The sequence below is a fragment of the Anguilla rostrata genome, chromosome 8, assembly GCF_018555375.3.
Source record: "Anguilla rostrata isolate EN2019 chromosome 8, ASM1855537v3, whole genome shotgun sequence".
Lineage (NCBI taxonomy): Eukaryota > Metazoa > Chordata > Actinopteri > Anguilliformes > Anguillidae > Anguilla > Anguilla rostrata.
Window position 1 is genome coordinate 55,711,167 of NC_057940.1, and position 25,190 is coordinate 55,736,356.

At 48.5% G+C, this 25,190-nt stretch overlaps 2 protein-coding genes across 4 annotated transcripts in view; one reads left to right on the forward strand and one right to left on the reverse strand.

Annotated features, from left to right (window-relative positions):
• Positions 1-401: 401 nt before the first annotated feature.
• Positions 402-25,190, forward strand: part of LOC135262175 (transmembrane protein 196) — a 29,081-nt gene continuing 4,292 nt past the window's right edge. Inside the window, exons 1-2 of one of the 3 annotated variants that reach the window (XM_064349076.1) lie at positions 402-681; positions 14,311-14,516. In XM_064349076.1, the coding sequence (XP_064205146.1) occupies positions 14,361-14,516 (156 nt within the window). In that variant the 5' untranslated portion in view covers positions 402-681; positions 14,311-14,360. Of the gene's footprint in view, positions 682-5,358; positions 5,491-14,310; positions 14,517-23,627; positions 24,633-25,190 lie in introns of those variants that run through there. The other 2 variants (XM_064349075.1, XM_064349077.1) reach the window with 2 other exon arrangements.
• Positions 2,022-10,881, reverse strand: LOC135262174 (transcription factor Sp4-like). The gene is made up of 6 exons (XM_064349074.1): positions 10,323-10,881; positions 9,881-9,966; positions 7,985-9,314; positions 6,561-6,729; positions 5,373-5,566; positions 2,022-4,762 (listed from the first exon to the last, which is right to left on the reverse strand). The coding sequence occupies exons 1-6, from the start codon at positions 10,327-10,329 to the stop codon at positions 4,518-4,520; spliced, it is 2,031 nt and encodes a 676-aa protein (XP_064205144.1). The 5' UTR covers positions 10,330-10,881; the 3' UTR covers positions 2,022-4,517.

The window sequence follows — 25,190 nt, forward strand, 5'->3', positions numbered from 1 at the left end:
CCGAAAGGTCGCAGGTTCGATTCCCGGGTAAGGACACTGCCGTTGTACCCTTGAGCAAGGTACTTAACCTGCATTGCTTCAGTATATATCCAGCTGTATAAATGGATACAATGTAAAAGTGCTATGTAAAAAAAAAAAAAAAAGTTGTGTACGTCGCTCTGGATAAGAGCGTCTGCTAAATGCCTGTAATGTAATGTAATGTAACTACTCCTTTGCGGTAGACTGCGGCTGGTTCACGCAGTGCCCTCTTGTGGCAGAACTACATACTGCGTTGGACTGGTTAATTCGTAATTGTGTATTTAAGGGGCAACAAGTTGATGCAGATTCGGACGCGGCCAAAGAAGGTGTTTTCATCACGTAAAACATGGACTGGACCATTCACAACCCGTAACTGGACCACGGAGACTGTTTTTTTTTTCTGTTTTTTTTGGACACTACTGTTCTCCACGTATGTACCAAACAACGGATTAAGTATAAGAACAGTCTTAAGATGTTTCATTTAAAACTTCATCTTACATCTGCAAGCAGAGCCTTGAATTAAAACAAATTTTACCCCCGCCCCCTCTCCTTTCGCCTGCGCCACGACCTTGTGTGTGTTTTTTTTTTTTTTTACCCCTTCATTTGTTAGAAGTTTGTGAGCTTTTGAAGAGGTATCCATTCGCCGCGCCTAGCTCAATGGAGGTGAGTCACACATGTATCGTCTTATTTATAAACGATTGTTTGTTTCTTGCTCGCTATTCCTCCGTTGCATCGTAATTGCTCGCAGTTCTTGTATAGCTAACAGGACTAATAAGGCCCAGTCCATTCAGAGGATCCCCAGCCATTCCCTGTTCCACTAATTTCTATGATTATTCTCGGAGCTCAGGTACAGGCTGCCAATATCAAAAACAAGGACTAAAAATGCCTTTATCCCAACTGGCATTGGCTTTCTTAAAGCCATAAGTTATAGGACAGCTGAGGTCGGCATGGACTTACTCCTTATCCATCTGTGTTTTAAGTTTCTCCTTATGGTTATACACTTTGTCGTACGTCGCTCTGGATAAGAGCGTCTGCCAAATGCCTGTAATGTAATGTAATGTTAAGGGTTGACTTTTTTTGCACGTATTGCTTTTATTTATTAATTAATTTAATTTATTTATTTATTTCAATCTTTTGTGCTTTTAATGTTTTTAATGTTTATCTGTTATCGTGAATATATTTATTGTTATGCGGTTGTCACAGTGCTGCAGAACAGTCCAAAGACATGCAGGCTGGTCTGATTGGAGACTGTAGATTGTCCGTATGTGTTGTTAGTGAGTGAATCGTGTGTGTGTCCTCCGATGGACTTGTGACCTGTCCAGACCTGTTTTTATGAGTGAGTGAGTGAGTGTGCGTTTTTATACGAGTGAGTGTGCGTGTATAGCGTGTTTTTATACGATTGAGTGTGTGTGTCGCGTATTTTTGTACGAGTGAATGGGCGTGTAGCGTTTTTATGAATGAGTGTGTGTGTAGCGTGTTTTTGTTTCCGGCTAACTCCTTCCCCAAACTCAACTGCAGAGGGGCCCCTGAAGCTATCATTTCAAAGTAGGCCAGACAAATCCAGACCTCCATTTTAGTTATCTTTTTACCACTGAAGGGTTTGTGAATCAGGGGTACCTGGTTGTGCAGCATCATGGTAAGTAAACGCCACTAGAGGTAGTACCAAGACGGGCTTTCCAACTATTGAAGGCAAAATCCTGTAGAGCTCCATGGTGTCTGCCAAGCTTTTGGCTCCCCCTGCTGGACATAACCAAGTGCTACCTCCTTATTTAGACTCCCACTGTTCAAGAATCCAACAGTGGGACTGAATAGTGTTCACCGTGTGAACTAAACTGTGTTCTTGGCTAGAAATAGCTGCACAAAATAAGTATTGTACCTTACTGAACCTGTGTTTAGCAGTTGTCTATGACCATGAAATGCACTTTTTGTACGTCGCTTTGGATAAAAGCGTCTGCCAAATAAATGTAATGTAATGTAAGAAAGTATGACCGCACAGCAACATGTAGTCTTGCATTATGAATTTATTTATTCGGTTTTATGCAAACTTTATGCAGACAACCTTTTTAACTTTTTCATTCACATAACACCGCTGTACAAATGTGGCTTAAAAATATCAACAGATGTCAGCCTTTGGGGCTAAACGGTCCGGGTGATAAACACATCTTAGAAAAAGATTTACAAATGAGATGTCACTAGAAAATATTAAAGAATTTTTTTTCTTTTTTCACACAAAATGTTACCAAAAACATTTCAATCATTTGGTATAAATCACTGTTTAAAACATTTTTTTGTGATTTTACCCCCCCCCCCCCCCAACCCCCCCAAACCCCCCAACACAAAAGTTTAGCAGCTAATGGAAGAAGCGGAGGCTATACAGTATGAAAGGGTTAAAAACAGGAAGCAGAAATACACCATGCCGCACGTGATAGCTCACAACACCACATCATCTTTTTAATTTGCACAAGCAAATATTAAAATAATACGGATAAAGAATAAATTAGCCATACGCGGCCTTCTACACTGGCCTGTATGAGGATGAGACAACCAAAAAAACAAAAAACAAAAAAAAGAAACAAAACATTTTTTAAAAACTTGATCACGGAAAACACAGACAGAAGACATCGTGGTAACGACGGGGTCTGGCGTAACACCAAAACGAGACCAAACGGTCAGGAATGATCCAGATCACAGCAGGAACAAAAAACTACCCCAAAACCTTCAAAGTGAAAGAGGCTCCTTTCTACTACTCAAGAGCCATCACTTCAGTAGCACTGTCCGTCCTGAAGGGGGCGCTAGGCGCTCGTCAGACGTGCCTGTGAAGGTCTTTTTGAGGAATGAGAGGTTTGTGCTTCATGCAGTCAGTATGGTGTCCGGGCTGCACTAGTCAATGGGGCCTTGCCGTAAAGTGTCAGTTAAACTGTCAAAGTGCAGTATTGCACGTCACAAGCCAAATCCTGGGACCGCTGTGCTTACTGTGAAAGTTGAGCCCTCCCACCCGCACTCCACACACACACACACACACACACACCCGCACAGACCAGTGGTCCCCCCACCCACCCACCCATCCCCAGAGGTTGTGTGTGTGTGTTTTGTGTTAAGGCATTGTACTGCACAGTCAGTCTGCTATCTGCTCCTGTGGTAAATGAGTGAGAGAGATCGCTTCTATACAACAAACAGTTTGTATTATATTATTATTATTATTATTATTACCTATTACTACTTATAATATGCGAATGTAAACATGGTCTCAGATTGTCTTAATTGTGTCGCTTTCACCTGCTGTGTCACAGCAGAAAGCTAGATTGTTTTTATAGTATAAAAAACTCACTTTAGTCCATAGCTTTCCTAAATGTATGCACTACTAATAAATCTGACCTCTGTGCTTTTCACTCAACGTATGAAGTTTTCTCCTTTAGAAGAATAACTGAACTCTATGGTAAAGCGAGTTACTGAATCCACGATAAAGGTAATGACTGAACTCTGTGGTAAAGAGAATTGTGGAATCTCTGGTAGAGATAATGACTGAACTCTATGGCAAAGACAATTACATTACCCATGCAAAAAAAAATTACACAACTCTATGATAAAGAGAATTATGGAATCTATGGTAAAGATAATGACTGAAATCTACAGTTAAGATAAGGTATGAACTCTATGGTAAACAGAATGATGGGATCTATGGTAAGGATAAGGACAGAACTCTGTGGTAAAGAGAATGACTGAATCTATGGTAAGATAACTGAAATCTACAGTTAAGGTCTGAACTCTATGGTAAGGATAAGGACAGAACTCCGTGGTAAAGATAATGATGGGATCTATGGTAAAAGCAGAGCGCTCTCAGGTTTATCAGTACTAAGATATGTACTCTGGAGACACCCTCAGTCCCACACTCAGCTTCTAGATGATTCTGTACCTGTACTCCTGTCCTGCGTACCTGTGCAAGTACCACCTGTCTGCCCGTCCCACACCTTCCAGCCTGTTTACAGGTAGCATCCTGTCTCCGCCTCCCATCCCCCTTCATAACTAAAACACAGAAATGTACTTTGTGCATAGAAATCGACTTTCTGAATCCACCCAAACTAACAGTGGCCCTACTTTACCGAAAATGTACAAACCATATATCATTCTTTCATCTTTTAAGAACATAGCTAAAATTATTTTTCTGGTAGAAAATTTGTCAAATTCAGATGCACATGTTGCTGTGCATGTGTGTGTAAAGTGCGTGTGTGTATGTGCACATAAGCATGTGTGTTGTGTTGGCACACGAGCATGCGTTTGTGTGTAAAGTGCGTGTGTGTGTATGTGTGTGTGCATGAGTGCGTGTTTGCGTGTGTGCATGTATGCATGAGTGTGTTGTGTTGGTATGTGAGTATGCGTCTGTGTGTGAAGTGTGTGCTTGTGCGCATGTATGCATGAGTGTGTTGTTTCGGCGCACAAGCGTGCGTGTGTGTGTTTGTGTGTGTGTGTGTGCGTGTCTGTGCATTTGTGCTCGCAGGCTGCTAGAACTCCTCCTCCATGTTCGTGACGGTGGGCGTGGCGGGGTTGGAATCCTGGGAGAGCGCGGCCATGGCGACGACCCCGGGCGACCCCAGCGCCTCGTCGGTGCTCTCCTCCATGTCCTCGGTGGTGACGATGGCCAGGGCCGCGCCCGCCCGCTTGTTCTGGTGCGTCTTGATGTGCTTGGAGAGGTGGTCGCTCCGCATGAACCTCTTAGAACACTCCGGACACTCGAACCGCTTCTCCCCTGGAGGAGAGAGAGAGAGACCAGAGCCAGCATGGGACCAGGAGCGCGTGCGTGTGTGTGTATAGTGTGTGTGTGTGTACCTGTGTGTGTGTGTGCGGCGAGTGTGTATAGTGTGTGTGTGTGGTGTGCGCGCGCGCGCGAGTGTGTATAGTGTGTGTGTGTGTGTGTGTGTGTGCATACGTACCTGTGTGTGTGTGTGTGCGCGTGTGCGTACCTGTGTGTGTGTGTGCATACGTACCTGTGTGTGTGTGTGTGAGTGTGCGTATCTGTGTGTGTGTGTGTGTGTGTGTGCATACGTACCGTGGTGTGTGTGTGTGTGTGTGTGTGTGTGCATACGCACGTATACCTGTGTGTGTGTGTGTGTGTGTGTGTGTGTGTGTGTGTGTGTGCATACGTACCTGTGTGTGTGTGTGTGTGTGTGCGCATATGTACCTGTGTGTGTGTGTGCGCGCGCGCGTGCGTACCTGTGTGTGTGTGTGCGCGCGTGCGTACCTGTGTGTGTGCGCGCATGCGCGTGCGTACCTGTGTGTGTGCGTGTGCGCGCGTCCGTACCTGTGTGTGTGTGTGCGCGCGTCCGTACCTGTGTGTGTGTGCGCGCGTGCGTGCGTACCTGTGTGTGTGCGTCGGTGTCTCTGCAGCTCGTCGGAGCGGGTGAATCTCTTCCCGCAGAAGATCCAGTTGCAGACGAAGGGCCTCTCGCCCGTGTGCCAGCGCAGGTGCGCCCGCAGGTGAGACGTCTTCCCGTAAACCTTCCCACAGCCCTCCATGTGGCACACATGCTGCTTCTTCTTCCCTGGGTCCCCACTGTTACTGCGACACACAGCGTTACTGACACACAGCGTTACTGACACACCTGCGACACACAGCGTTACTGACACACCTGCGACACAGCGTTACTGACACACAGCGCTACTGACACACAGCGTTACTGACACAGCGCTACTGACACACAGCGTTACTGACACACCTGCGAGACACAGCGTTACTGACACACCTGAGACACACAGCATTACTGACACACAGCGCTACTGACACAGTGTTACTGACACACCTGCGACACACAGCATTACTGACACACAGCGCTACTGACATACAGCGTTACTGACACACCTGAGACACAGCGTTACTGACACACAGAGTTACTGACACACCTGCGACACACAGCGTTACTGAGACACACAGCGTTACTGACACACCTGCGACACACAGCGTTACTGAGACACACAGCGTTACTGACACACCTGCGACACACAGCGTTACTGACACACAGCGTTACTGACACACCTGCGACCCACAGCATTACTGACACACAGGGTTACTGACACACAGCATTACTGACACACCTGCGACACACAGCGTTACTGACACACAGCATTACTGACACACAGCGTTACTGACACACAGCGTTACTGACACACGGCATTACTGACACACCTGCGACACACAGCGTTACTGACACACAGCCTTACTGACACACCTGCGACACGCAGCGTTACTGACACGCAGCGTTACTGACACAGCCTTACTGACACACAGCGTTACTGACACACAGCGTTACTGACACACCTGAGAGGGAGGGGCAGTTTGGTGTGCAGGGAGGGGCAGTTTGGGGTGTAGGGAGGGGCAGTTTGGTGTGCAGGGAGGGGCAGTTTGGTGTGCAGGGAGGGGCAGTTTGGGGTGTAGGGAGGGGCAGTTTGGGGTGCAGGGAGGGGCAGTTTGGGGTGCAGGGAGGGGCAGTTTGGGGTGCAGGGAGGGGCAGTTTGGGGTGCAGGGAGGGGCAGTTTGGGGTGTAGCTTGCCTGCTCTCTCCGTCGCGGCAGTTGGGGCAGGAACAGGCCACCCGGCGAAGCCTCTTGCTGGGCTGCGGCTCCTGGCTGGACGGGCTCTGGCTCTCCCCACCGGCCCCCCCCACTGCCACCCCACCGGGGGACGGCTGCACCTTCACCCCCTCCACCCCCGTCGGCTGGCCTGGGGGAGAAATCCCCAGAGCTCCACTGAAGTCATTAAACGCACACACACATTCAGTCAACAGCTCACTGATCTCAATACGCAATCGATTTAACAGAGCTGGATGTTTAAATACAAGAACGCTACAGCCGGGTACCCTGTCCAGCATACTACCGCCCCCCCCCCCACCCACCCACCCCACGGCCAAACTTTAGCGCACAAGATGGCGGTGAGCTGCATTTCTGCAGGAAACGCCCCAGCACCCTCAGCACAGTGAGTGAGTGAGTGAACACCCTTGCAGTTCACCACTTCCTGTCTCATCACTCGCACAAACCCCAATTACACGCAGTCTGGAAACACACAGACACCTGATTATGGTCCCAACCCAATGGTGAAACGCGTCAAACAACTGCCTGCTGGAAAACAACTGCAACAGACTGCCCTAAAGCTTCTACATCTCCACAGGCCACCATAACCACACCACAACCCCCCTATAACCATGCCACACCGGACCCCATAACCAAGCCACACCCCCTCTAACCATGCCACACCCCCAAATAACCAAGCCACACACCCCTATAACCATGCCACACCCCCCCATAACCAAGCCACACCCCTCCATAACCAAGCCACACCCCCATAACCAGCCACAACCCCCATAATCAGGCCACACCCCTCCATAACCAAGCCACACACCCCATAACCAGGCCACACCCCCATAACCAAGGCACACCCCCCATAACCAGGCCACACCCCCTATAACCAGGCCACACCCACCAATAACCATGCCACACCTCCCATAATCAGGCCACACCCCTCCATAACCATGCCACACCCCCCATAATCAGGCCACACCCCCCATAACCATGCCACACCCCCCATAACCAGGCCACACCTCCCCCATAACCATGCCACACCCCCCATAACCAAGCCACACCCCCCCAATAACCACAGTGACCCCCAAAAACTCTCATAACCACCCCGTAATTGCGTTACCACTCACTGGGTCATTGGGTGATTAAATCTGTTCCTGAAAGCGGAGGTGGAGCCTTCTAGAACCTGCTTTTTGAACTATGAACGCCACGCATTACAGAGGCTCCCAAATGCACTCCTCCCCTCGTTCTCTTCACCGTTTACAAAGCTGCAGTCCAGTTCAGCCGCCTTCTAGTTTTACTTTCCCACCACAGCTGTCACAGCTAAGGGATTACTTCAAGGTAAAAGTTCTGGGAGCAGGCAGGGAGGGTTTATTTCAAAATAAAAGTTTGTATAATGGTACCTTGCAGGCTGGTGATGGTGATGGGCACCCCCTGCAGCCCGGCGATGTTGAGCGTCTGGACATTGGGGGCGGAGTTAAGGGTGATGGGCGTGCCGGCGAGGGTGAGGGGGGCGATCTGAGCAAAGGTTCCAGCAGAGGCGGAGCCCGAGGCGACGGGCGCCAGGGTGAGCTGCTGCGGCAGGGCGGGGCCCGGAATGTTCTGCAGCTGCACGGTCTGCCAGCTGATCTGCCCCCCCGCGGTCAGTGTGGGTGCCCGGATCAGCACCGGCGCCGGGTTCGAGAAGGCCTGCAGCTGCAGGTTCTGCAGGGCGGGGCCCGCCTGCACCAGCTGCTGGGAGGGGTGCACCTGGAACTGCTGCAGGACGGGCTGGCCGACAAGCTGCACCTGCTGCACCGGCCCCCCCGCCTCGCCCACCTGCAGCCCGTTGGCCTGGGCGTGGCCCGAGTTCCGCCTCTCGCCCTCGGGGGGCGGGGCCTCTGTGGGCGGGGCGCCCTGCTCGGCCGGGGTCGTAGAGGTCACCGCCAGGGAGTCCCCGCCGGAGGGCGTGGTCGTGGAGGTGACGGCGCCGACGGAGTCCGCCCCGCTGGAGACGGGCGTGGCCACCAGCTGCCCCACCCCCTCGGCGGACTGCACCAGCTGGAAGGCCCCGCCCCCGGCCGACATGCTGACGGGCAGCGCCAGCGTGACTCCGCCCACGTTGATGGGCACTGTGGCGACCACCTGCGTCTGGGGGCCGGAGACGGCCTGCAGCTGCAGGGGGAAGGACACGCCCGGCCGGATCTGCAGCGGCACCGCCTGATTGGCCCGCAGGCCGGGGTTGGCGGCGGCGGCTGGGATGAGCTGGATGGGGTCGGTCTGCAGGCTCAGGGCCGCGGGGTTGCCGGGGGTGATCTGGATCTGCTGCCCGTCGGCTGTCTGCAGGTGCGGCACCACCTGGTACTGCACCCCTCCCGCGGCGCTGGGCATGTTCTGCACCTGGACGATCTGGAACTGCTGCTGCTGCCCCGCGGGCGCGGGCGCCAACGCCGCCGCAGCCTTGGCCCTCCTCCCGCCCGCGCGCTCGCCCCCGCCGCCGGCCGAGGTGCTGGTCACCGCCGCCCCGCCGGTCTGCGCCATGGCGACGGCGGGCGGCGCCGCGACGATCTGCCAGCCGCTGCCCGCCAGCGGCGCCGAGACCAGCTCCAGCGGCTGCGCGGCGCCCTGCAGCTGCACCAGGCCCTGGCTCGGGTCGATCAGGATGTGCTGGCCGCCGGCCCCGCCCTCTCCGGGAGCCCCGCCGATCTTGCTGCACGTGGCGGCGAGGAGAGCGAGGGGCGACGGCTGCGAGTCCTGCACACGCACACACACACACACAGGCACACACACACACACACAGGCACACACATCAGTACGCACAGCACAGCACATGTGGGAGGGTTTACGGGAAGCGAGTGGGCGTGCGAACGACAGTTCTCAGAGAAGTAAAAACAAGCCTCATTTCAAACTCAATGGCTCTCGCGTAGCGAAAGATTTATCAACGGATGGAGCACTTCATAGATTTCGAAGAGTTAACCGAACAGTTTAAAGTTTAAATTTAAAGTTTAAAATTAAAGCCAGAAGAATAGGGTAAAACTTTCCCAACATCACAATAAAAAGCGCTCCGAGTAACGTTAAGATGTTATTATAACGTTACATCGGTTATAGTTTTGCAAAATTGACTGCCTTACAAACGTAAGCTTAACTTTAATTCTCATGCAACAAAAACTTTAAACACAGTGTCGCCAATAATACTATGAACTACCCTCAGTGATTAATTGTCTGTCAATAGAATAGACTAATTGATAAGGTACCCGAGTAGGCGTACCTGTATAAACGCATGTGCTGTTTGTACAGTTTTTCGCTAATAACCGTCTTACCTGTGTTCCAGAAGTTTTGCCTTTATTATTATAATCACCAGCAGCTGCCTTAGCCCCGTCTGCCGCCATCGCTTCCTCCTTTTGATCTGAAAAACAAGTTGTGTTTAAATATTACAGTAACCGTTTAAAGTTGTTCGTAACATCGCGCAAAAAAGAGAGTGAAATCCGTAAAGTTGGGGACAATCAATCATTATCAGAATGACATGTCAACGAAATAGCCAGTCAAAAATGTCATCGCGCGCCTCTGACCCAGCCTCCGCCGATACAAAGTACATGTTAACACCCAGAAAAGAGGCTGTCTCCCAGAGACAGAGCGCAGAAAACGGCTCCGTTTCGAAAATAATTCGTAACGGTAGTCTGTAAAGCTTTGCAATAGGGGGTTCGCTGCCTGGCGATGTAGGGAGGAGGTGTGGTGGGCGGCGGTGGGAGGGGGTGACCGTACCGCTCATTCCGCATTAATAAAAACGAAGAGGAGTTGTTCAACAAAAAAGGCCGGACGGTATGGAGTCGGGGCTGGCTGCTTTCCGCTGTAGGACGGCCTATTTTCCACGAATGGCTAGTCCTGGGCTGCGGCGTAGCTCCTCCGACCGCTAAGGTTCCTCCGTCAGACCCGCCCGTCGGGGGCGGAACCAGACAAACCCCAAATGTATCCGGTCTCGTCACCTTCCAGTCAAGAGCCGCGCTTCTTTCGCGGTTCCGTTCATCTTATTTTGTATCTTCTAGGCGAATATAGCGACAGAAAATGTTTTAAATTCAAGCTCCAATTGCCGTGCCTCTAGAAGGATCCACCCTTATTTAAACTGCTACACGAATGACGCCCCCATTTTAGATGTCCGTTGCAGCCGATGTCAGTATTCTTTGTAATTTCCCATGCCCTATATCGTATTTGTCTGATAATAGTTTATTCAAACACGCAAAGCTACTAAAATTTAATGCATTTACGACTTAATATTTTATACAGAACGTTTTGTACGGATCAGGTGGGCGAGCGTCCCGCCCCCGTGCTCAGATTGGATAAAACCAGCGTTCAATTCGCGAAAGTTTGTGTGGGAGATGTATTTAGCGTGGCTTTGCTTTCAGAGCCTGTTAAAATCACAAAGGACTACAGCTCCCATGATGCAAATGCTCTATCGTTGAAATAGATCAGTGTTCATGCTTGGTTGAGGAAAGCGAGGGAGAAGGGCGGTAACTGTCGTTCTGTGGGGGTTGGGCGAGTGGAACTGGGCGGGGGAACGATTCCCCGCTCGTGCTCCAGTGCTGTGTGTGTGTGCAGTACGGCTACCGTAGCCTACGGATCCCATGGCCCGCGAGGGAGCACCGTATTTCTGTACTGCACGCCTGCCTACTCATTTCGCCTAGGACTAACGGACGTGTTTTAGTTTGCTCCTGTAAATAAGCGAATTCATTTTGAGGACGGGAAAGCAGAGTTTCTTAGATCGGATGGCTGACTTTTTTTGGAGCTTTTATTATAGCAGAGGACTAAATTATTATTCATATGCATGAATGTATGAATTAACGTTTTGGTCCCGTCTTTTAGCCACTTCAGCTCATGCAAATGGATCTGTTTGTTTATCAAGACCTGTTGGGTTACTTCTTAAAAAGAGATTTGGGTCAAAATGACCGCCACTCACGCGCAGACGCACACACCCACCCACACACACGCTGAACCCTCTCAGATACAGCGCTTTCTCAGCTCAGTGGCGCCCCCCACAGGCCGAAACCTGCGCAGAATTCGACGGGTAGCCGTGCAGGAATGTGCGTAATTAGACTTGGCGTCACGCAGAGAAGGTTTACAGGTAATGGCGGCCAGATCAGGTGGGAGTTTATAAAAATGGAAAAAAAAAATTCTTTCCGTTGACCCGAATGCTTTGCACTCTGACCCACTGTGTACATATTCAGCTCGGAGAAAACGAAGCCGAACTGAACGCTGTTAATCAGCTGATCGCATTAATTAGGACCGAAACGGTGACGGGTCTCTGGTGGGAGGGGCGGAGTTCTGGCGTGGGGCCAGTACACACGCTCTGTAGTTATGGCGGCATAACCACTGCCCTCTCCCCCGGCCCCCCAAGGCCATGGTTAGAGGTTGCTAAGCAACTGTGTCTGGGGGGGAGGGGGGAGAACAGCTGTTTTGCACAGGCCGGGCTACAATGCTTAAGATGCGCATGCGCGCGCACACGGACACACGCGCACAGTTACCCACACTCACTCAGACGCACACGCAGACAGTTATCTGCACACACACATTCTCTCACACTCATGCACGCATGCACTCTCACACATGCACACATGCACTCATGCATGAACACACAGCTGTTTTGCACAGGTCAGTCTACAATGCTTAAGATGCACACACACACACACACACACACACATGCACTCTCTCTCTCACACACACCGCTGGGTAGTTTTAGAGATGCAGCCTAAAAAGCCACCTTAGTTTCCTGTTGACATTTTTGGCCTCATCAGTATTACTGTGGCACTGTTCCAGCTGCTACCTGGGGTATTTATGATCACATTCATTCAGACTTCCTGCATAGTCTCGTTCTGAATTCAGCAGTTTAGCTGTGAAATCAACTTAAATCACCCACGCCAGTCAAAGTTTTCAGTCCTGAAGCTACGATATTGAGCTGTGTTTTTAAACCCCCAATGCAGCTGTTTTTACCATCCTTAACACGCCTGCCAGGTTTCGTGTGTTTTATGTGGCATTTAAACTGGAAAATAATAATAATAATAATAATAATAATATTATAAATAGAATAACAGCAATAAGGTTCGTTCACTATTTGGACCCCTAAAAATAAGTATACAAGCTGCATTCATATAAAGAATATTTATACATTATTAATTAACTCAAATATATAAAATAAGGATATTTGCACGGCACTTAAAAACTGCGATACATTTGTACAAATGCTTCTTTAATGTTTTCTTCATAATAATTATTCTTCTTTCTTCTCAAGGCCTGCTGCTGCTCTGACCCCCCCCCCCCCCCCCCAATTTTGCTCAGGAATGTAAGTTCTATAGAAAAAAAACATAACTACAGAATAATTTGTGCCAGAGTTAAAATTTATTTGAAATGTTCAAAATAATGCTACATCTCAAATGTCTCATAATTCTAAATAATCACAATAGAGATATCAAGCTGGAACTTGTTCACATTGCATGAATTCATTGCTTTAGATAAAGTATTTACAGTAATTTACTGCTTGGCTTTTTTAGATTGTTACCTAATTGTATCCACGTGCAAGACTTCAATTATTTTGTCAATTAATATTTTAATAAATTACAATATAAAACAACTTGAGTCAAACGTACCAGTCATGTTTCAAAATATATAATAATAGTACTTATATAATAAAACATAAAATAAAACAGCCCTGCAATATTTGAGGGGATTTTTCCTAAATAAAAGAATGCATATTAATGTGAATCCATAAAGAGCAGTGGAACTGCCACCATGGAGAATGCTGGTCAATCCTCTGGCTCCCCCTGCTGGACGCTTTCAGTCCCTCCAACATGGTTCCTGTCCCCAAACACAGTTGAGCCGCGTGTAAATCAACAAACACGCAATGCTTGGTATTTGGCATGAGGCTAATGTTGTGCAATAGCAGTAGTCAGTAGCAGAAATCCCGGTAATAATCCAGATCAGCTCCACAGACAAGTCGGTAATGTTTCAATATGCATCAAACCATAAACGGTGCTTTCCTGAATGTTCTGCTCTCAGTAGTTGTGAAATGAAAAGTTATACTGTGGGAATGTGTCCCAGCAAACAGTGAAAGTGAATTAATCCGTTCCCATCTGGGCCCTCCACTGATTTTACCGACACGTTTCATTTCAAATTAATTTATTAAAACATTTTTACGCATTTAGCAGACGCTCTTATCTCGGGTGAAATGAAAATTGGACATCAGTGTTAGTCCCAGGAATATTAAAAGCACGAAGCTGCACTTCGCTCCGTCTGCAGCGGACAGGCTGGACCTGAAGGGCTATTTGAGCAGCTGGTGAACTCTCGGGTAAATAATGTCAGGCCCAGATTGTCCACCAGAGGGCAGGCTTGGCTAGAGAACAGCATAGTCGCCCCTTAATAGGCAAGTTTGGATAAAACAACAGTAATGCTTCAAAGAGAATGAGCTGATTTGAAGATCTAAAATTCATTTGTACTGCACGGTTAGTGTGCAGAGTATGGGGCTGACCTGCAGGGGTTGTGGATTTTTGAGGCGTGCACATTTATTTCGGGGGGGGGGGGGGGGGGGGGGGGGGTTTCAAAGTCTCTGGAATGGGTGTACGTCCTTTGAGAGAGCATCCTCATCTGTCCTAGCATGTCCTGCATGATGGCTGACACGTCCAGCAGGTAGTATCTGTCCACCAGGCAGCGCTTTATCCATCTCATCTGCACCATGAAGCTGACCTCACTTCCCTTTCCTCTGCAGGCCCTTGTCACGCTAGCCATTCCTTCCCAGACAGGGTGGAGACTTTCCGGATGAGATCAAAGGAAGTAAGACGTGAGCAGAGGAACTCACCTGGCCGAAGGGGAAGCACGGTCTCCCGCGGTGACACCTGTGTACCGGATGGTCTTTTCCACCGCTTGAGCAACCTGCTGTTCGACACGTCGCGACTCGCAGCCTCTACGCGGCAGGTTAGTGAGCGTATCACCTGTGTGAGCTCACCTGTGTAAACTTACCTGTGTAAACTCACCTGTCTGAGCCCACCTGTGTAAACTTACCTGTGTAAACTCACCTGTCTGAGCGCACCTGTGTAAACTCACCTGTCTGAGCTCACCTGTGTAAACTCACCTGTCTGAGCTCACCTGTGCAAACTCACCTGTCTGAGCTCACCTGTGCAAACTCACCTGGCAACACCACTGCACCTAGCAACCCCACTGTACCCTGCCAAAGACTGACCCCCTACTGCTCTGTCTCCCCATCGCAGACATGGAGCTTCTATTTTGGACTGGCGCCATTCTGTTCATGACAACAATTAGAAATAAATAAACAAAGAATGATCTGTCAACACAAACCAACAGGCGCCACTGGCCACACAGCGAAGTGTGCTGCCAGGACAGCCATTTTGCGTTTAATTGCCTATTGAGAGGCTAGACTGTAGCGTATTAATGTCACTGTCAGAAACACAGTGGCATTCATTCCAGTCCCCACTCGACTGGACTGAGACTGTGTGCAGTCTGTGTGCAGTGAGGGACGAATGGGGGAAACTGATGTGTGATACATTTTTATTACATCTTATACGTCCTTGTCCTGATGTTGTAGCGCTTGTTATTAATTACAGGGATATGGTGCGTATAAAATGATCACTTTATGACATTTTTCTCCAGAAGTGCCAGTGTGTTATATGTCACAGCTGCACTCACAGTATTTTAGAGGCCGACACGCACTCACACACACACTCTCACACAGCGCGAACATGCATACACACACACATGCGCACACCCACACACACACACACACAGCACGAACATGCACACACACACACTCACACACACACTCTCACACAGCGCGAACATGCATACACACACACATGCGCACACCCACACACACACAGCACGAACATGCACACACACACACTCACACACACACACAGCACATACATACATGCACGCACACACACAGCACATACATGCACGCACACACACACACACAGCACATACATGCACGCACACACACGCACACACACACAGCACGAACATGCACACACACACTCACACACACTCACACACACACACACAGCACATACATGCACGCGCACACACACACACACACACACGTATACTCGCACGTGTGTTTGGGGGAAGGGGCTCTGTGGTGTTATTAGAGTGAAATATGAGTGTGGTGGAGGATGATGCATGTTGTGGTGAAATCGGCTGTGTCTTTATTGGCTCAATAGTAGGGGATCCATCTGTCTTCCCTAATGGTTGTCACGGGAACACAGGGACCTTTAATTGGGTCAACGGTGGCTAATTTGTCAGACGGGGATTGGTTCCAGCTCTACAGTGGGAAAGGGCTATAATGAGCCAGCCTGGTTCCAGCTCTACAGTGGGAAAGGGCTATAATGAGCCAGCCTGGTTCCAGCTCTACAGTGGGAAAGGGCTATTATGAGCCAGCCTGGTTCCAGCTCTACAGTGGGAAAGGGCTATAATGAGCCAGCCTGGTTCCAGCTCTACAGTGGGAAAGGGCTATAATGAGCCAGCCTGGTTCCAGCTCTACAGTGGAAAGGCTATAATGAGCCAGCCTGTTCAGCTCTACAGTGGGAAAGGGCTATAATGAGCCAGCCTGGTTCAGCTCTACAGTGGGAAAGGGCTATAATGAGCCAGCCTGGTTCAGCTCTACAGTGGGAAAGGGGTATAATGAGCCAGCCTGGTTCAGCTCTACAGTGGGAAAGGGCTATAATGAGCCAGCCTGGTTCAGCTCTACAGTGGGAAAGGGCTATAATGAGCCAGCCTGGTTCAGTTCTACAGTGGGAAAGGGCTATAATGAGCCAGCCTGGTTCCAGCTCTACAGTGGGAAAGGGCTATAATGAGCCAGCCTGGTTCCAGCTCTACAGTGGGAAAGGGCTATAATGAGCCAGCCCGGTCCAGCTCTACAGTGGGAAAGGTGTACTGTGGAATTCTGTTTCTGTATTTTGAGCTGCCAGGCAAGGGGAGGACAGGCCAGGCCCCCCCCACACACACACATACACCTTGGGGACCCTGCACCTCGCCTTCTCTCCCCGAGGCTTGGCCGTTTACACAGAAGGGTTCCTGCCCCTTAATTATTAAACAGCCCTTAATGCATTAAACATGGCGGAGGAACCAGAGCCGAAATGGAGCCCGCTCTGGAGCCGCACGCTGGCTTTTTCCTCTGCGCGGGTGCGGATTCACTAGGCCCTGCGTCAGCACTCTGAGCCGCTGGCATGTCAGCACTTCCTCACCAACACGGCTGCAGCCTTCAAAATCCCTGATCTGACCTCACTTTGGCGACACAACAGAATGACCTGGGCTGTCCTTCATTTCGGGGGCATGCGTGCCAGGGGGGGCAGAGGTAGGCTCCTTTATTCAGATGGGGGGGGGGGGGAGGGGGGGGGTTAGCATAGCTAACAGGAGAGATCCCATGTCTCATTATTTTGACCTGACAAGTTGGGTGACTTTGTATCCAAATGCAGAAGTGTTTTCAAGTGAGCGCTGAGTTGCAGTGTATGTGTGTGCGTGTGCGTGTGCGTGTGCGTGTGTGTGTGTGAGTGTGTTTGTGTTTGTGTGCTTTACAAAATATATCATATTTGATATATTTATGAATCAAATATATCAAAATATATTTGATTCAGTCTGGGCTGAGTCAGTGTGGTGTGCGTGTCTTAGTATGTGTTGTGTGTTTTAGTATGTCATGAATATATTGATGTGTGAGTCAGTGTGTGTGTGAAATGTGATGGGTTATGTGTGTGAGTATGTGTGTGTATATGAGTGTGTGCAAGTGTATGATTGTGTGTGCAGGTATGTGCATGAGTGTATGTGTGTGTGTTTGTGTCTGTCTGTCTGCATGTGAATGTGTTCTGCTCGGTCTATGTTAATACCAGCAGCTGTAACAGTAAATCTGGCTGCATGTCACTCATGTATAAACAGCGTTCAGCTGCACTTATTCTGTATGAAAAACAGCTGACTGTGCAGTTCCCCAGCATTTCCATATCTGCCCGGGGGGGGGGGGGGGGGGGTAAACTGGGCAAATTTTGCCCGTGGCAGAATAACACCTTCCAACCCGTAGTTTACACAGACCCCAGCAACACAGACCAGGGCGTTTAGTTTACTCAGACTGCGCTGCCTTCATTTTGCTGCATAGACTGTGCTGCTTATGCATGTGCTTGAAACATTATACATGTACTGAATGTAGAATGCATTTAAGAAATGCAACATTTGCAAACTGTAGAATTTCCTCCTTCATTACAATCAGGCCCACACAGGGGCTCCTTGTGCAGTGCAGTAAATCAGCAGACACAGCAAAGCACGATTTTAACGGCGAGGAACCGTTTAATTCAAGATATGCAAATCATCGGAATGTTTAGACTGGTTTATGCATTATTTATGCAAATGAGCTGGTGTATTTAGTGTAAACAACCTGATGTAAGGATTTTCAGTCGGGTTCGCTATACTGCAAAGGTGAGCTCTCAAAACATTACATTCTGTTTATTTAATTTACCTGCATCTAAAGAAATAAACAACAGGACGCATAGTGTTAGTGTTAACATACCAAAAACAAATGCAGACGTTCCATTTAAACAAATTAAACTGGTGAAGTGTGAACACGGTATATTGTTTGCAGTGTACAGGTGATAATTGTTTGCAGTGTACAGTATGGTCGATCATACTACTTACTCATTTCACACTGTAAAACAATGAGGATTTTACGTTATAAATTTCTTTTTTAATGACCTCTAATTTGACGTCCCTATTGGCATCATAAGTAAAACGGATCAATGCCCAATGTCATTCCCAGCACTAGCTGGCATTCCCAGAGGTACAGCACTAGCTGTCATTCCCATAGATACAGCACTAGCTGTCATTCCCAGCACTAGCTGTCATTCCCATAGATACAGCACTAGCTGTCATTCCCAAGATACAGCACTAGCTGGCATTCCCATAGATACAGCACTAGCTGGCATTCCCATAGATACAGCACTAGCTGCCATTCCCATAGATACAGCACTAGCTGCCATTCCCATAGATACAGCACTAGCTGGCATTCCCATAGATACAGCACTAGCTGGCATTCCCATAGATACAGCACTAGCTGCCATTCCCATAGATACAGCACTAGCTGCCATTCCCATAGATACAGCACTAGCTGCGGCATTACAGGCTTAAATATAACGTGAATATGACTATATTATAAATACAGTTGGGCTGATTGAGTACACAGCTACTCTCCGTTATATGTGATTTGATGTATTTGTATGCAGAGCGTCCATATTTATTATATTTATCGTGATTTAACGCTGTAAAGCCACAGTGTGCAGGCCCTCCCTCCTGGGGAGGGATGTGTTCTCTTGCAGGAGTGGATTCTCCTGCACTTTCCCCATACAGAGCTCACATTACAGCACCTCTATTGATTCTAGATTCTCTGCTACCGTCAGCAAAAACGCTACGCACTCTCACACACTCACATTAAACACTACACACTCTCACATTAAACACTATACACTCACACACACTCACATTAAACACTACACACTCACACACACTCACATTAAACACTACACACTCTCACATTAAACACTATACACTCACACACACTCACATTAAACACTACACACTCACAGTAAACACTATACACTCACACACACACTCACATTAAACACTACACACTGACACACACTCACATTAAACACTATACACTCACACACACTCACATTAAACACTATATACTCACATTTAACACTACACACTCACATTAAACACTACACACTTGCTCCAGACCTGGGTCAAATACGTATTTATTTTGGATTCAAATACTTTTCTACGCTTTACTGATCTTGTCTGGTGTATTGGAACCAATGAAATACTCCCAAAAAGTGCAATTTGCAAACCCTGCCTTCTGGTCATATTGGCAGGCTCAATTATACCGGACAAGATCAATAGAGCATAAGTCTTATGATACTAGGTTTAATGATATAAGTCTTATGAGACTAAGTGCTAACTGTACTTGCTATGGTACTAACGCTTAACTGATACTAACTGATGTAACTGATACTAAGTGCTTTAACTGATACTAAGTGCTTTAACTGTATACTTAATGATACTAAGGTTCTGATAATATGCTTAAATTGAGAGGCTAAACTATGCTAAGTGCTTTAACTGATACTAACTCTTTAACTGATACTAGCTTACTGATAATAACTGCTTTAATTGGACTAGTGCTAATGTGCTAGTGCTTTAATGATACTAAGGCAACTGATACTAACTGCTTTAACTGGTATAATCTTAACTGTACTACTCTTAACTTACTAAGTGTAACTGATACTGGCTTTAACTGATACTAATCTTTAACTGATACTAGTGTTACAATAACTGCTTATGAGACAGTCTTAAATGTGCTAGTTAACTGTATAAGTGCTTAATGATATAAGCTTTAACTGTATAACTGCTTATGGTACTAACCTTTAACTGGACTAAGCTTTAACTGTAAGATAACTGATACTAAGTGCTTTAACTGATACTAACTCCTTTAACTGATACTAAGTGCTTTACTTGATAATAACTTCTTTAATTGAGACTAAGTGCTTAAACTGATGCTAAGTGCTTTAACTGATACTAAGTGCTTTAACTGATACTAACTGCTTTAACTGATACTAAGTGCTAACTGATACTTTAACTGCTTTAACTGATACTAACGCAGGTGTTCGCGCAGCGCGTGCTGCAGATCGCTATCCTCCATGCGGGGGTGTAACGATCTCTGCACGTCGCTGCGGTCGTCCGCAGCCAATCAGGGCCCACATTTCCCCATCATTAGTGCGCTGCTGTCGTCCGCAGCCAATCAGGGCCCACATTTCCCCATCATTAGTGCGCTGCTGTCAAGCTGATCAATTAAATCGTCAATCCATCAGACCTCTGACCCAGGGGTCATCAGGCACGAGCCTACCAACTCTCTCCGCTCACAAGCTAAAACCACAGGCTGCTCTAATCTGTCATGGGTGGTGGGGTGGGTGGTCACACTGACGGCTCTTTATGAAATCACGCGAACCTGAGCATGAGCTCGTTCAATAACTGGAGACCTCAGTCGCCGCTACGCCCAGCTACGCCGACGTGCCGCTTCTCTCCTCCCGCAACAGTCTCTGGGGAGTCGCATGTGTGCGAGAGAGCGGGGCGCTGGAGGTCCCCCCCCCCCCACCCTGGGCTCCACTGCTCACTCCAGCTACAGTACAGTACATTCCCAGGGGGCTGCTCTATCACTGCTCTATCGCTGCTCTGTGGCTGCTCTATCGCTGCTCTGTGGCTGCTATATGGCTGCTGTAACACTGCTCTATCGCTGCTCTGTGGCTGCTCTCAGAGAACAGGCCTGGGCTGCAATGCTCACTCCAGCTGCAGGACAGTTTGCTCAGAGTAAGTTTAGGAGAGGCCACAGAGTTTAAACCCTGTAACCGGGGGTCTGAAATACCCCGTATGCCTCTGTCTGTGTGAACGTCACATCTGACATTTATAATGTTTGTAATATGAATTCTTACGGCTGAAGGACTGGGAACAGTGACCAGCAGGAACACACAGATTTAGACTCTGCATTGCTAACAGTGACCAGCAGGAACACACAGATTTAGACTCTGCATTGCTAACAGTGACCAGCTGACTGATTTAGACTCTGCATTGCTAACAGTGACCAGCAGGAACACACAGATTTAGACTCTGCATTGCTAACAGTGACCAGCAGGAACACACAGATTTAGACTCTGCATTGCTAACAGTGACCAGCAGGAACACACAGATTTAGACTCTGCATTGCTAACAGTGACCAGCAGGCAGATTTAGACTCTGCATTGCTAACAGTGACCAGACTGATTTAGACTCTGCATTGCTAACAGTGACCAGCAGACAGATTTAGACTATGCATTGCTAACAGTGACCAGACTGATTTAGACTCTGCATTGCTAACAGTGACCAGCAAACAGATTTAGACTCTGCATTGCTAACAGTGACCAGCAAACAGATTTAGACTATGCATTGCTAACAGTGACCAGCAGCAGTTTAGACTCTGCATTGCTAACAGTGACCAGCACAGATTTAGACTCTGCATTCTAACAGTGACCAGCAGACAGATTTAGACTTGCATTGCTAACAGTGACCAGACGATTTAGACTCTGCATGCTAACAGTGACCAGCGGCAGATTTAGACTCTGCATTGCTAACAGTGACCAGCAGACAGATTTAGACTTGCATGCTAACAGTGACCAGCACGATTTAGACTTGCATTGCTAACAGTGACCAGCAGGAACACACAGATTTAGACTCTGCATTGCTAACAGTGACCAGCAGACGATTTAGACTTGCATGCTACAGTGACAGCAACAGATTTAGACTATGCATTGCTAACAGGACCAGCAGGAACACACAGATTTAGACTCGCATTGCTACAGTGACCAGCAGATGATTTAGACTCTGCTGCTAACAGACAGCAGGAGATTTAGACTCTGCATTGCTAACAGTGACCAGACTGATTAGATCTCTTTAGCATTGCTAAGACCAGATTAGACCTAGCATGAACAGGACCAGCACGATTTAGACTCTGCATTGCTAACAGTGACCAGCAGACAGATTTAGACTCTGCATTGCTAACAGTGACCAGCAGACAGATTTAGACTCTGCATTGCTAACAGTGACCAGCAGGAACACACAGATTTAGACTCTGCATTGCTAACAGTGACCAGCAGACAGATTTAGACTCTGCATTGCTAACAGTGACCAGCTGACTGATTTAGACTCTGCATTGCTAACAGTGACCAGCAGGCAGATTTAGACTCTGCATTGCTAACAGTGACCAGCAGACGATTTAGACTCTGCATTGCTAACAGTGACCAGCAACAGATTTAGACTATGCATTGCTAACAGTGACCAGCAGACCAGATTGACTGATTACATGACCTAGCATGCTGAACGTACAGCTAGAGTTTAGACGCAACTTTAGACATGCGCTACATGAGACTGCATTGCAACAGTGACCAGACAGATTTAGACTCTGCATGCTACTGAAAGTTAGACTGCAGTACAGGCGCAGATTAGACAGATTTAGAGCACGTTGCTCTCGGATTGACACAATAGGACATCGTCCCCTGGAACCCTGTGCTCTTCCAGGGGGGGTACACTTTGTCCCGAAGTCCTAGTTCCCCCCTGCATGCCCCCCCCCCCAGAATGCGAGGAGAACAGACGTCTCGCCACTTCTCCCCTCGCGTACCCCCCCGAGGCGTGCTGTATAAATAGCAAGCTCTCGCTATTTAGGGCAGGGCAGGCAATACAGTCAGCAGATTTATTTTTACCGTCGGAGGTAAGACTACTAACGCTGAAATACGCAAGGAAGCCACTTCACGCCCAGCGGCTTGAGGGCAGATCGGTGCTGACCTGCGCCAGCCCGACACCTTTAAATTGCCACACCAAAGGACGTGGAGATTGAAATGGATCATTTTAATACGTTAATACCTCAGTGAAAAATGCGCTTGAGTTCCCTTCCCTCACCCGCAGCGTGTCGGGACTGCTGAGGAATGTTCCGGAGGGCAAAAAAATAAATAAATAAAAATTATTAAATGAATATGCCAAGTTTACGGAGATGTGTGAAACATGCTGACAGAGAGTCTCATGATGGAAATAAGAGCTTTGGGACGGTGGCGATTTCTCTCCTTACGAAAGAGTGCTGAGATTTTCCGGAGCGATTTGCTTAATTAATATTTTATGACTTCAATTTGGAGACGTGTTTCTCTTAGTCCTACACACAGAGTCTCCGGGGCCCTGTGTGATGAATAATTTATTCCCTTATCACAAGTTGGTGCTTTAGTCAGGTTTCATTCCAGATTTCAGCTGTTTCTTCAAAGGAGAACAGCTACAGCGGGGGGCCAGCGGGGGGGGGCAGTGGGGAGCCAGCGGGGGGGGGGACCAGCGGGGGGCAACGGGGGGGGGGGTGGGGCAGTGGGGGCCAGTGGGGGTCAGCGAGGGAGCGGGGGGGCAGCGGGGGGGCAGCGGCAGCCTAACAGGACGACTGCACGCAGACCAGCCTCCTTCCAGCTCACAGTTCACTTTTCCAGGCTGTGGGAGGAAATGTGATCCAAAATAAGCAGGAGCTGGGAGCCCATCCAAAACGTGCGTTTGTCTGAGAATACATATTGGCTATATGTGTGTGTGTGTGTGTGTGTGTGTGTTTGTATATGTGGATGTGTGTGAGAGAGAGATGTGTGTGTATGCATGTGTGTAACTGTATGTGTATGTGTGAGAGAGAGAGATGTGTGTGTATCTGTGTGACTGTGTGTGTTTGTGTATGTGTGTGTGAGAGAGAGATGTGTGTGTGTGTGGTGACGGGAAACGCGCTGTCTCTTCCCGAATCGCGGTGGGAACGAGCAGTTCTTAATATAAAACAAAGCTTTATTAGAAACAGTTTATCTGGATATAGGCTACATTAATCTGCATAGATTTGGTGGGAGGGTTTCTATCACTTACGGAGAGCGCTCGAACTGGACGCGAGTCACGTGTGCCAATAAGTGCCCCGCTAAAGACACTTTTAGATAACCAAAGAGTAAAGGGTTTTCCAGCCCACACGGCAAAGCGGCCAGACGGGCGCCAGCCAGGGGAGAGGGAGTAACGCAACGGAGTTTAAGCACCGTGGACAGCGCCCCGGGGAAGTTTGGAGAGGTTCCACAGCGCGCGACCAGGGATTAGCGCGAGCTCGGAGTCGTTACCAGGGCGATCGCTGCCTATGATCCTAATTACCCGGGCGGATTTGTCTAATGTGAGCGGCTGATTTGATGGACTGGTGCTACATTAAGAGCGAGACATCAACCAGGCGCCGCTTTCGGGAGGGCGGGAAAGCGGGGAATCACTTACCTTCGCGGAGAAGTGCTGAAACATGCCCCAGGGAGGATGTGCAGCAGCCGGAAGATCATCTGCAGCTTGCTGGTGCTGTCCGTGCTGAAGATCGGGCTCGGGGTGTCCAGCATCGCGCTGGGAGCCGTGGGCATCTGCCGCATGCGACCCAAGTACAAGCCGCAGCAAGGCGACGCGTCTCCGGTCTGGAGCGGTGTGTCTGTACGTTACGCGTTTCATTTCTTTAACCACGCACTCTCCGAACCTAATAAAGCATGGAAACTTTCAAAATGGATTGAAAATCATATATTATATTTCTTCTCCTCTCCCATTTTATTGTTATCTTCAACTCAGTCAACCAAATGCGTGGAGAGGAGGCGGGAGAGGGGAGCTTAATGGTGTTTCTCAAACTTTGCGCTCACTTTTAACTGCCGTGTTTTTATTCTAACAATTCCACCCTGGCGATCTCCAGTCGCGGGTTTTCACGGATCAGGTTCAGAAAAGTCTGCCTTACCCTTAGTCGCGATCGTCCGCTTTAAATGGTCTGGCTATGCACGAGCGTCTGTCGCGATTCAGTTTCGTGTCCGACTGATGAGTGTGCGCGTGGAAAGAATTGCAATTGGCCGCATTCTGCATGCGAATCTGTTTATGATACTATTTTCGTAAACAGTCGGGGGGCGTAATGGGTATGATGGAAACAGGTAGAAGTGGTGTTTCAAAAACATCAGGAGGTTGCCAGCCTTGGTTCTGGGGTACCCTTGTGTACGTTGGTTTTCAGTA

Excerpts from the sequence above, each read along its gene's own strand:
- LOC135262174 (XM_064349074.1), bottom strand. Across the intron at positions 9,315-9,880 it reads GCAAAACTTCTGGAACACAG|GACTCGCAGCCGTCGCCCCT; the intron begins GTAAGACGGTTA and ends GTGCGTGTGCAG. Across the intron at positions 5,567-6,560 it reads TGCCGCGACGGAGAGAGCAG|TGGGGACCCAGGGAAGAAGA; the intron begins GCAAGCTACACC and ends TCGCAGTAACAG.